This window comes from Sprattus sprattus, assembly GCF_963457725.1.
Source record: "Sprattus sprattus genome assembly, chromosome: 11".
NCBI lineage: Eukaryota > Metazoa > Chordata > Actinopteri > Clupeiformes > Clupeidae > Sprattus > Sprattus sprattus.
In genome coordinates this window covers 29,161,641-29,174,510 of record NC_137909.1, presented here as the reverse complement: position 1 = coordinate 29,174,510, position 12,870 = coordinate 29,161,641, and the positions used below count along the sequence as shown (strand labels likewise).

The following is a 12,870-nucleotide window of genomic DNA, read 5'->3' as shown; positions in this document are numbered from 1 at the left end:
GTCTGTACCCCTGTGTCTCTACCCCTGTGTCTGTACCCCTGTGTCTCCCTGTGTCTGTACCCCTGTGTCTGTACCCCTGTGTCTCCCTGTGTCTCTAGCCCTGTGTCTGTACCCCTGTGTCTGTACCCCTGTGTCTCCCTGTGTCTCTAGCCCTGTGTCTGTACCCCTGTGTCTGTACCCCTGTGTCTCCCTGTGTCTCTAGCCATCTCAATACCACATGCCCCTTTACCACTAATGAACAAACACTAGCAATGCATTTCACCAAAGGCACTAATTAAAGAAAGAGGAATCACTATGCTGCTGAGCATGTGTCCAGCATGTGGGGACATCTCTTGTGAGCTGTGACTGGCAATCGTACATTTAAAAGAAGCGTATATGTATATATAGTATATCTGTATAATATACTATATATAAAAGAAGCATATATAACTGTATAATATATATAAAAGGGAGCATATATAACTGTGTAATATACTGTATATAAAAGAAGCATATAAAAGGGAGCATATATATAACTGTGTAATGTATAACACTGCACTGCACACTGTGATTGGGATTGAACATCCGGAGCTTCTAGCCGTCTGAGTGTGAGCTGACCATCCACTCCTGATGCTGATTGAGGAAATACAAACCGCTGTACCGTACCATTGGCAACGTGCATTATGGCATTATTTGTGCTGTGGCATTTGACAATGAATGCTTATATCTCAAATTAAACACACTTTCACTGGGAGCAAAGAGTTTAATCTGCAGTTACATCTGATTCATTCAAAGCCTTCAAGTCATGCAAGTTTGTCCGGACTTGGCAGGTGTTGAAATAAATAGCATACATTGTTCTCCTGCCGGCCCGTTTGCGTACGTGTGTGTGTGTGTGTGTGTGTGAGTGTGTGTGTGTGTGTGTGTGTGTGTGTGTGTGTGTCTGTGTGTCTGTGTCTGTGTGTGTGTGTGTGTGTGTGTGTGTGTGTGTGTGTGTGTGTGTGTGTGTGTACGATCTCACATTAGCCCACCCCCCCCTGGGGCTGGGGTTCCCATGCGTCATCCTAACCCTTCCTGTCTGCCCCCTCCCATTTCCTCCCTCCCTGTGCCTCCTCAACCCCTCCTCTCCCTCACCCCCTCCTCTCCTTCACCCCCTCCTCTCTCCTCTCCTTCACCCCCTCCTCTCTCCTCTCTCCCTCACCCCCTGCTCTCTCCTCTCCCTCACCACCTCCTCCTTCATCCCCTCATCTCCCTGCTCTCTCCTCTCCCTCACCACCTCATCCCTCTCCCCCTCATCACCCTCTCCTCTCTCTCCCTCACCTACTCCTCTCCCTCATCTCCTCCATCTTTCCCTCACCCCCTCCCTTCCTCCTCCCTCACCCCCTCCTCTCCCTCCCTCACCTCCTCCTCTCCCTGTACCTCCCCATCTCTCCCTCACCACCTCCTCCTTCATCCCCTCATCTCCCTGTGCCTCTCTCACCCCCTCCTCTCCCCCTCATCACCCTCTCCTCTCTCTCCCTCACCTACTCCTCTCCCTCACCACCTCCTCCCTCTCCCCCTCATCACCCTCTCCTCTCTCTCCCTCACCTACTCCTCTCCCTCACCACCTCCTCCCTCTCCCCCTCATCACCCTCTCCTCTCTCTCCCTCACCTACTCCTCTCCCTCACCACCTCCTCCCTCTCCCCCTCATCACCCTCTCCTCTCTCTCCCTCACCTACTCCTCTCCCTCACCACCTCCTCCCTCTCCCCCTCATCACCCTCTCCTCTCTCTCCCTCACCTACTCCTCTCCCTCACCACCTCCTCCCTCTCCCCCTCATCACCCTCTCCTCTCTCTCCCTCACCTACTCCTCTCCCTCACCACCTCCTCCCTCTCCCCCTCATCACCCTCTCCTCTCTCTCCCTCACCTACTCCTCTCCCTCACCACCTCCTCCCTCTCCCCCTCATCACCCTCTCCTCTCTCTCCCTCACCTACTCCTCTCCCTCACCACCTCCTCCCTCTCCCCCTCATCACCCTCTCCTCTCTCTCCCTCCCTTCCTCCTCCCTCACCCCCTCCTCTCCCTCCCTCACCTCCTCCTCTCCCTGTACCTCCCCATCTCTCCCTCACCCCCTCCTCCCTCACCTCCCTCACCCCCTCCTCTCCCTCACCTACTCCTCTCCCTCATCTCCTCCCTCTCTCCCTCACCCTCTCCTCTCTCTCCCTCATCTCCTCCCTCTCTCCCTCACCTCCCCATCTCTCCCTCACCTCCCTCACCCCCTCCTCCCTCACCTCCTCCATCTTTCCCTCCCCCCTCCTCCCTCCCTCTCCCTCCTCCTCACCCCCTCCCTCTCTCCCTCACCCCCTCCTCCTCTCCCTCACCTCCTCCTCTTCCTCTCCCTCTCCCCCTCATCACCCCCTCACCCCCCCCTCCTCCTCCTCCCCAGCCGGAGCGACTGCAGGGCACCCACTACTCTGTGCAGTCGGACATCTGGAGCATGGGGCTGTCGCTGGTGGAGATGGCCATCGGACGCTTCCCCATCCCGCCCCCCGACGCCAGGGAGCTGGAGCAGATCTTCGGGCAGCCCGTGGTGGAGGGGGACCCCACCTCGTCCGCAGAGACCTCCCCCAAACCCAGGCCCCCCCCCGGCAGGCCTGCGAGCTGTGAGTGTGTCTCAGTTCAGACGGAAAGTTGGAGGTCTAAACACTTTTGAGACGTGATGTCCGTTGTTGATAGTTCTATCGATCAGTATCTATCAGTGGATCAACGACAACAAATGGAATTGCATTGAGCCTCAAGCCAGCTAGAAAGTCAATTATTCGGGAGAGATATGACATAAGCTAGTGCTAAGCATAAACAAACATGTATCCCAGCATGGATGTCACTCACTAGGTCAGATGTGTGACATCACTGCTGAGGTAAACTGGCCTCATGACCAGTCTATGCTCTAATGCGACGGGTGACATCACATGAATCTATTACCATTTTGTATTTCCAGTCTGTCTGTTGATTCTTAAGCTTCTTACATCTTTTATATTGTTTTAAATCAAATGTGGTGTTTTTAAATCTGATTGCTTTCACTGTTACAGCCTACGGTCCAGAGAGCAGGGCTCCGATGGCCATCTTTGAGCTGCTTGACTATATTGTGAATGAGGTGAGCGAAGCTGCGAAAGGGACATTGTGTGTGTGGCCTGGTGGTGTGAGTGTAATATGAATCATGTGTTTACTTTCAGCCTCCTCCAAAGCTGCCAGGGATCTTCAGTGCTGACTTCCAAGATTTTGTTAATAAATGGTACGTACTAACACACTCCCACACACACAGAGGCCAGCCGTGTTTCCAATAGTGTGTGTGTGGGATGTGTGTCCGTAGGTGTGGATTCCACTGATCAGCTTATCAATGAGGCATGCTGCTCTCTTGTGGAAAGACGATGTAACTACACAAAGGTTAACGTGATGCACAACAACCAAAGCTGGTTTATTTCTCTGTTTCCAGCTTAATCAAGAACCCAGCAGACAGGGCAGACCTGAAGCACCTGGTGGTGAGAATCCTGCTTGTGCTACAGCTCTTCACCTCCTCTTCACCTCCTCTCCCCTCCTCCCACCAACCTTTTGCATTTGACACTTTCATCCAAGGCGCCTTAAACGTGAGGTCGGATACAAATGGCTGAGGGGAAACAATTTAAAACAGAGCGCTGTAAGGCCATGCTTCAGAAACACCTGGCTCAGGTAGTCTGTAATGGCCGACTGACTTAGAGGTATTCCTCAAAGTGGATGAAGGGTAAGAAAGGTGTCTGGGATGTTGGTGCTCACATCTACTAGACTCACATCTAAGGCTAGTCTCACCTCTAAGGCTAGTCTCACCTCTAAGGCTAGTAGTCTCACCTCTAAGGCTAGTCTCACCTCTAAGGCTAAACTGGATACGATTGGATAAAGGTACCCAACGGCATTAGTAGTTTGTTTTGCAGCAATGACGAGAGGAATTGAGAGAAAGAGTTTTAATAAAAAGATGGTGACAAAACATTTTAGAAAGGGACAGTAAAATACATAATGTCTGTTGTAAGCCGCCCTCTATAGTGTAAGGATGTGCCCACCCTCTGAAGGTAACATGGGAGAGGGTACAAATGTTGAACAGGAGACATTTACAAAACAGTTGAACAGTCAAGACGTTACATAACCATTTCACATGGAGTGCCCACTATTGTCCCAATCTTACCTGCATGCCCTGTTATTATCTCCTGACCACCAGTGTAGTCCAGGGTTAACGCAGGTATAAGGAGTATACCACTTATTTTTCAGTCAGCATGGCATATACCCACTTATCAAAACAGGGCGTTTATCCTGTGCTGTATGGGCTGCATACAAAAATTAGGAGTATACCTACTTCCCAAGGGACCACTACACCACTGCTGACCACCGACCGACGCTTTCTCCATAGTTGGGTTTATGTGTTCATCATCCATCAACCCACATACCAACATACCCTCGTACCCACACACACATGCATGCTTGACAGAGGCCGGATGCTTAGGCGCTGCTGAGCGCACCGTGGCACTAATCCCTTCCTCTGCCCTCTACCCTCTCCTGCCCCCTCCAACAGGTCCATCCCTTCATTAAGCAGTGCGAGGCGGAGGAGGTGGACTTTGCCGGCTGGCTGTGCAGCACCATCGGGCTGAACCAACCCGTGACCCCCACCCACAGCGCGGGGGTGTGAGAGCGTGACCCCCGCCCGCCCGCCCACCCATCCCTGACAGCCATGCCAAACAAGACCCTCTGCCAACCTCCAGCAAAGACACACACACACACTTACCACACACTAACCAACCGCATACCATGTGCTAACAGTAACACCCTCACACACAAAAGTCTGCCAATCACTGCCTCATTACGCAAGAGACCTAGATGGGCCCCGGATGGGCCCCTCCGCCAAGGCCAAATGCCCTCTCTTTCTCTCAATGTTAAAGTTAGTGTAAAGTAATGTGTTGATCCGCTTCTAAATGTAATGACTTCCTCCTTGGCCCATTCTACACCCCTTGACAATCGGCCTGGTAGTTATTGTGTAATCCTGAAGACCGCAGCGCAGACGTACCCTCCTTGGCGGAGGGCACCAGGCATCTTCTATAATGTATGTCTGTTAAGAGTCCCAGTCTGACAGTAGAGCCCTCTTCTTTAATGTTTGTAAGAGACAGTCCCAGTCCGACAGTGGAGCCCTCTTCTTTAATGTTTGTCTGTAAGAGACTAGCCTGGTGACACCAGCCTACGTATTTCCGCCTGAATTGATTTCAAGCTCATACTCAGTCTGGCCCAACCCCATTGACAATCGTCTCCAGAACTCAACATTTTGCAGGACCAATCAGCGAACAGTTCAGAGCTGTGACGCAAAACTCGCCTTGGAGGAAAAGACACGAAAAGCTATCGGAAAAGTTGTCTCAACTCTCGAGAACATCAGAAAATTAAAAGGAGAACAAGAGTATTTTCTTGTAAGTTTTATGATTGGAAAGGACGTCGTAGCTCTTCTCCCAACTGGCTTTGGGAAGAGTTTAATCTACCGAATGCTTACTAAACGTTGCTGATTGGTTAAGGGAACTCCAATGATTTTAAACCTCAAGATAAGCACCCGCCCATCTCGGAAACCAAAATGCATTGGGTTGGCCCAGACTGAAAGACGGAATGAAATGGAGTCACAGGCTGGTAATGGCCAGGCTAGTAAGAGACAGTCGCGGAAGTGAAGGCATCTTCTATTATGTATGTCTAAGAGACAGTCTGACAGTGGTTTGAGAGAGCACGGCTGTCAGTATATAGACTGTTAATGAATTGGCAGGAATCACTGCACAATTGTGTCAACCATGTCAGCACAAAATGAATCAACCAGGACACATCATAGCCTTCAAGATGGTCGCTGCCACTTAAATACAGCCAACTCTGAGGAAACCTGGAAGGTCTAAACACAGGATTAGTTTCCCTGACAAGTGAGGGACCTCAAGCTGGAACAGCACTTTAAACTCCATACTGCAGACTAGAGGTTGTCAAGCTAAGAAGGCACCGGATGCCTAAAAGAGCCCGGGTGACGTAATGTTGACTCTGAGTGACAGTTTCTATGCCAACGTTAGCATTACGTAACCCGGTCACCGCGTACCCCGGCCGCTTATTAGCTCTAAGTCTCAAGAGTCGTTCGAAAGCCATCAGCTACTTTTTAGTCGCTTAATATTGTATAGACTCAAGATCCATGCTCTTGACTATAGGTTAGTTTTTAATTTCCTCAGCAGTTATCTGACCAGACATGTTGCCAAGAATTGCCTAATTGTTGTGTTGACCTGTAGGAACAAAGCCAGGAAATAAAAAAGCCTAAAATGCAAACCCATCACACTAGATATTTTTCCTGGTTTATCTTCAGTTTGTTGAAGTGGTTTCAGCCTTACATCTAACGACCTCAACTTGTTCTATTGCCAATTTCAATCCCTCAAATATGCTTATTTATGGCAGGGAAGAGTCTTTCCACTGCTCTACCCCATGAGTATTTGTGCAAATTTGTGTTTCAAAAAGAAAAGAAAAAAATCTAATTTAAGTGTATTCGTTCAATAAACTTGGAGTTTATTTAACTACATCATCCATAGCAAGGAGTTTTATTCCCCCCACCACACATCACACGTATGACAAAATGACACACCATGCAGTGAGTTTTATAAGATAACTTTTTATTTGTATGCATTGCTGAAGTCCAGAGCTCTACTCTGCCTTGGCGGCGGGAGCAGCAGCAGCAGGCTTCACCTTGGGGTTCTTCCTCCTCGGCTTCTTCTTGGACTTCAGCATCTTCTCCTTGATCTGGGAAAAACAAACAACGCAGACCAGTCAGATTCCTTAACGTCAAACATCACAGACCAGTCAGATTCCTTAACGTCAAACATCACAGACCAGTCAGATTCCTTAACGTCAAACATCACAGACCAGTCAGATTCCTTAACATCACGCAGACCAGTCAGATTCCTTAATCACACAGACCAGTTAGATTCCTTCAAATCAAACCTCGGAAAAAATGGTGCTGTGCAAAGTGTAGTATAAACAATTATTGTTAAGTGGCACTCCCAATAGTGAGGGGTATGAACAAGCTCAGGACTTCCAAATATAATCAGGGTGTTCAGAAACACGGACCAGAAGTGGAATATCATCATCGCCAAAGCACAAAATATGAAGCAACTTGACAAATCACTGCACAGCTTTGTGAATTTCAAACACTGTTAAGCACAGCAAAACCCTACTTGTTCTCAGCCCTCAAAATGCTGAAAATACATTCCCTGTAATGTCAAGTGGCAAAACTGCATTCAAATGCTAAAATAAACAGGCTGCAATTTTCTCAAGTGTAGTCAAGTAAGTGGGGGCATCAATGCCAGGCTAAAACCAAAATGGCGTCTCAGTTACATGTAACCGTGGGAAGACGACTTACAGCTGGGTTGTGCGCCATGATGGCCCGACGACGGTAGGTCTTGGCGTACGGGTTCAGCTTCATCATCACCCTCAAGTTCTTCAGAGGGTTCTTCTTCAGGACCTTGCGCAGCTTCTTCTTGCTGTAGAATGACCACACACACACACACACACACAGAGAGAGAGAGAGAGCAGGTTGAGAGGGTGCACCAACGGGCTACAAACTAAACATGCTTTGTGACCCTTCAATAGTGAGGGGTATGAACAAGCTCAGCACTTCCTAATATAATCAGGGTGTTCAGAAACACGGACCAGAAGTGGAATATCATCATCGCCAAACACGCTACACCCTCATTTTCATCCAGTTACCATGGTGATCGCGCAACAATGGTTTTTGGAACACTATGTCTAGGAAGACGGAACCAGGCGCTTACTTTGGGGCACGAAGTGCTTTGTGGATCTCGTCACTCTTCAGAATTCTGCTCAGGTCTGTGTTGGTCATCTTGTGCATTGGCAAGCTGGACAAAGAGGGAAAAGGACACTTAATGCAAGCACAAACCCAATCTTAAAAAAAAAAAAAAAGCAAGCAGGAATGAAGACAAAGGGTGAATCTCAATTTCTATGCATCTATGTCCTTTTTATATTTATTCAACAAGCTCAGGACTTCCAAATATAATCAGGGTGTTCAGAAACACGGACCAGAAGTGGAATATCATCATCGCCAAACACGCTACACCATCATTTTAAACACTACAGTTACCACTGAGCTCTCTCAACAATGGGTTTGGAAAACAGAACTATCGCTCCTGAAGACTTCTACACACACACACACACACACTAGTTACAAGAGCGCTACTCACTTGTAGTCCACCTTCTGTGTGGAGGCCTTGCGCCAGGTGCCGTAGAGACCGTCCAGCTTGCGGAAGGCGCTTTCTGTCCAGATGCAGAAACGACCCACATGTCCACCGGGTGCCAGCTTCAGCAGGTCCAGCTTGTTCACATTCTGCAATGTGATGCCTTTGAATGGATTTACAAAGGGTTAAAACACACACTAGTTAACACAAGGTAGCTTAGCTTAAACACACTTATCATTAATAAGTCAGGGATCTCTTCGATGCGGTGACCTGCACCAGAATGACACAGCTGGTTAAGAGGGTGCACAACAGGCTATGAACTAAACATGCTTAGTGACTTCCAAAAGTGAGGTATGAACGAGCTCAGGACTTCCAAATATAATCAGTGTGTTCAGAAACACGGACCAGAAGTGGAATATCATCATCGCCAAACACGCAATATGTAGCAACTCCAGACGCATCACTGCACAGCTTTGTGATCTTCAAACACCGTAACGCACAACGAAACCCACTAGTTCTCAGCCTTTAGAAATGGAGCCATAGTAGGCGATAATGACGATGCTCTTTAAAAAGGCAGCATCACTTCTGAAGACTTTATTCGGCCTCACCTGGGATGTTTCTGAACGATCTGGTGATGCCGTTGTCTTCGTTGTAGATGACGCAGGGCCCCTTGCGCTGGACGCGTCTGCGGTTCCTCATCTTACCCTTACCGGCACGCATGCGCTGAGAGGCGTAGACCTGGAACAGACGAGGAATTAAATAGACATTAGGACAAGAGACACAACGTACACACGTTCCCTGGAAGACAGTGCATCTCATCAGTTGAAGTTATGTGCGTGCGAATGTCAAGAGGTCTCGCTTTAATTTGAGTGACCAAATGCACTTATTGCAAGAACAAAGCCATCTTTAAAAGCAAGCAGGAATGAAGACTATGGGTGAATTCCAATTTCTATGCTTTTATTTATTCAAACACTTGACTCTGGGGCTGATATGTGCTTAAAGAAGGTACGCATTTCTTAGACTTGCTCAGATTTAAGTTTCAACAAACATCTGTGAACGCATAATGACGGCGGCAACCGTCGCTGAGCACAGTGTCAGACGCAAATTACACCATCATTGCAAGTGATACCTTATTTTTAAGCTAAGCTAGCATAAATAAATGTGAAGTATATTAGTTATATAAAGAATACGAAATATGAAGACATCATTCCTTTAACAGAGCTTAAAATGCAGCTCATCATCGCTTTGTGTATACAGACACTATAGAAAACGGTCCTGAGGGTTTCATCACATAGAAATATCAATTACAATAGCACCACTCACTTGTAGTCACGGCGAGACCGCTTGACATTACGCTACTGACACAGGAAGTGCAGCTCACCTTCTTGATGTCGTTCCAAGCCTTCAGCTTCTTCAGGAGAAGCACTGCCTCCTTGGTCTTCTTGTAGCCCTCAACTTTGTCATCAACGACCAGGGGGACTTCTGGGATCTCCTCGATGCGGTGACCTGCACCAGAATGACACAGCAGATTAAGAGGGTGCAGAAGTGGCTACAAACTGAATATGCTTAGTGACCCCCAATAGTGAGGTAAGAACGAGCTCAGGACTTCCAAATATAATCAGTGTGTTCAGAAACACGGACCAGAAGTGGAATATCATCATCGCCAGACATGCAATATCGAGACACATCACTGCAGTTGCGATCTTTTAACAGTTATGGCACAGCCATGTGCAGGCTAAGATTAATCTAGCAATGGACTGGTCTTAAAACCAGGGGCAGGGCAGCCACGACAGTTCACAGTGCAGATTCATGCCACTTTATCTAAATATATATAAAAAACTAGCATTTTTTTAAGTAGGAACAACAAATGGATGATTTTAAGACCATTTTGTTTTGATCACCTATTCCCTTTAAAAAAAAAAAAAGCATCATCTTGAACAGGACAGCCAGAGAAAAACAAGCTGTTCTTTGGAGTGTCTATGCCCAAACTACAGCTGATGAAAAACAAGTCTTCAGCTCTGAGACACTAAATGAAAGCTGCACAATATCTTACTCTAGACTACTTTGCACGTCGTCTTCACTGGCAGAGTCCCCCCCACCACCAAACATGCACCAGGTGCAAACCTACCCTTTGCCATGATGAGGGCAGGCAGGGCAGTGGCTGCGAGGGCAGAGCACATGGCGTAGCGCTTCTGGGTGATGTTGATCCTGCGGTGCCATTTACGCCATGTCTTGGTGGGGGCAAACATACGGCCTCCGCGACACATCTACACGGGAGTCAAGGAAACAGGAACGCACCGGAAACATGGAAGAACCGCCAACATTCATCTTGGTCACATTAGCTTTTACTGTATAAAATATACACTAGTTTACACAAGGTCAATAAACACACTTATTAATAAGTCAGGGATCTCCTTGTTGCAGAGACCTCAACAGAATGACACAGAGCAGGTTAAGAGGTTGCAAAACGGGGTACAAACTTAACATACTTATTGACCTCCAATAGTGAGGTATGAAAGAGCTCAGGACTTCCAAATATAATCAGTGTGTTCAGAAACACGGACCAGAAGTGGAATATCATCATCGCCAAACACCTAATATGAAGCAACTCCAGACATCACTGCACAGCTTTGTGATCTTCAAACACAGTTAGGCCCAACAAGACCCACTAGTTTTCAGCCTTAAGAAATGGAGTAGTAATGGGAGATAATTAAGTTGCTCTTTGAAAAGACAGCATCACTTCTGATGTGTACTTGTCAGGCCTTTATTCGGGCTCACCTGAACTGGTCTTAAAACCAGGGGCAGGACACGTTTTACTATGGACCTGCTCAGAGTAGAGCTCTAGGCTTCTGTGGTGACATGTGATGGCAGGCAACTGTCGTCACACACAGAATAGGACGCAAATTACACCATCTTTGCCTTTAAGGTTAGCAATGCTCAAGTAGACAAGGATACATTTCCGAAGGCACCCTGGCCGGAGCGGTGTGTACCACCTCCACGCACACGGGGGATACGGGCCACAGCTCTGCCTGTGCCCCAGGACTCGGCACTGGTCTGGTGACCTGAAACACAGAAAATAAAGAGTCATGTTAGCCCACAAGCCATTTGAACAACACCACAACCATCCGTGGAGAGGTAGCAGTTGGGACATCTTTATGGTGAATGGGCTGAGCTCATCAGTACTTCCATTGTTATCAGGACATCAAAAACACGGACCAGAAGTGGAGTATCATCACTGGAGCTTTAGTTGAAGCTGTTACAGAATCATAACACTTACCGGCCAACTCGCTGACGGCGTATGGCTGACGTCCGTTCTTGCGCATGTTGGTGTGCACGAAGTTCACCACGTCGGGGCGGATGGGGGCTCTGAATACGGCTGGCAGAACCACATTTTTGCCAGAGGTCTCTCCTTTCTCGGAGAAGACCGAAATTAACGGTCTGGCACAAGCCTGAAAGGAGAAGCAACAACTTCAAAATGGGGCAGATATGTGCTTTAAGAAGGTTACGCATCTCTTACACTTGCTCAGATTTAAGTTTCAACAAACATCTGCGACAGCATAATGACGGCGGCAACCGTCGCTGAGCACAGTGTCAGACGCAAATTACACCATCATCGCAAGTGATACCTTGTTGTTCAGGTAAACTAGCATAAATACATTTGACGTGAATTACCATTCAAACTCACTTTACTTCAACGGAGTAAGGCATTAAAGACATGACTGAAATTCTAATTTTGTGGTTCGGAACGGAGAGGCCTACTATCCTTCACAGCTAACATTAATGTTACGAGTTAACCAAGCCAACAGGTGAAGACTTTTGATATGCTAAACAGTGATTAAACCCTTCGGTAACATCAAGATAACGTTTTGGTCAATGCACAGTAACGTTACGATTACTTAACAACTAGCAATGTATTTCACAAATCAGGGGCTAGTAACAACACGTGTAGCTGCTAGCTTCCACCATGGCTCAAAATGGCTTCCAAATCGTACCAGTCTCAACTTCTCAAATTTGTAAGCATTAAATATTCTTCTACGGACAACTGACTCGAAAATACTGTGAAATAAAACAATTACTGCAACATCGGAGAAGATATATCGTCAAAATCAAATTACAAATCATACCATTTTATTGTAGTTTTCACGGCACGCCTGGAACCACGCTCCTTACTCAATGGCGGCCACGGAAGAAAAGGAAGTCTTGTTTGCAGCACCTCTCAGGATATATGCATCCGAGATGTAGCGACTTCCGATAACACTTAGATATAAATGTTATGCAATATTAGCACTAGAGAAACACTCCAAATAATATGCAATTACAATTAATTCCATATTTGTTGTATTAAATTAATTATGTACTAGCGAAAAATATAAATAATATCCACTACATGTTATGGACTATTTTATGTATTTTGGCGGAGGATAACCACGTATTGACCGGACTACTTGCTGAACATCCGGATCCCCAACCTGATTGAAAACAAATTATTGCAATTTTATCATATTTATATTTATCACATTTACAACAAATTATATCACTGAAAACACACAAAAACCCATACAATCCCAAATGTCTGGAATTATCACAATATAACGTTTTTAAAGGCGTGGTTTGACGACTTATGACCCCTATGACGTTGCAGTGG

The 12,870-nt window shown here is 47.0% G+C and overlaps 2 protein-coding genes across 2 annotated transcripts in view; one reads left to right on the top strand and one right to left on the bottom strand.

Annotated features, from left to right (window-relative positions):
* The window catches only part of map2k1 (mitogen-activated protein kinase kinase 1), a gene marked incomplete at its 5' end in the record, with an annotated part of 28,767 nt that extends 22,281 nt beyond the window's left edge, over positions 1 to 6,486 (top strand). Inside the window, 5 exons of the mRNA XM_080847424.1 lie at positions 2,402 to 2,618; positions 3,045 to 3,109; positions 3,189 to 3,247; positions 3,449 to 3,494; positions 4,553 to 6,486. Coding sequence (XP_080703550.1) covers positions 2,402 to 2,618; positions 3,045 to 3,109; positions 3,189 to 3,247; positions 3,449 to 3,494; positions 4,553 to 4,666 — 501 coding nt within the window. The 3' untranslated portion in view covers positions 4,667 to 6,486. The remainder of the gene's footprint in view (positions 1 to 2,401; positions 2,619 to 3,044; positions 3,110 to 3,188; positions 3,248 to 3,448; positions 3,495 to 4,552) is intronic.
* A 140-nt stretch (positions 6,487 to 6,626) lies between these two features.
* Positions 6,627 to 12,437, bottom strand: rpl4 (ribosomal protein L4). Its single transcript, XM_080847423.1, has 10 exons — positions 12,350 to 12,437; positions 11,503 to 11,674; positions 11,181 to 11,287; positions 10,354 to 10,492; positions 9,607 to 9,731; positions 8,834 to 8,963; positions 8,232 to 8,388; positions 7,806 to 7,889; positions 7,394 to 7,514; positions 6,627 to 6,774 (listed from the first exon to the last, which is right to left on the bottom strand). Exons 1-10 carry the CDS (start codon positions 12,350 to 12,352, stop codon positions 6,679 to 6,681), a joined length of 1,134 nt encoding a protein of 377 aa, XP_080703549.1. The 5' UTR covers positions 12,353 to 12,437; the 3' UTR covers positions 6,627 to 6,678.
* Positions 12,438 to 12,870: the final 433 nt, after the last annotated feature.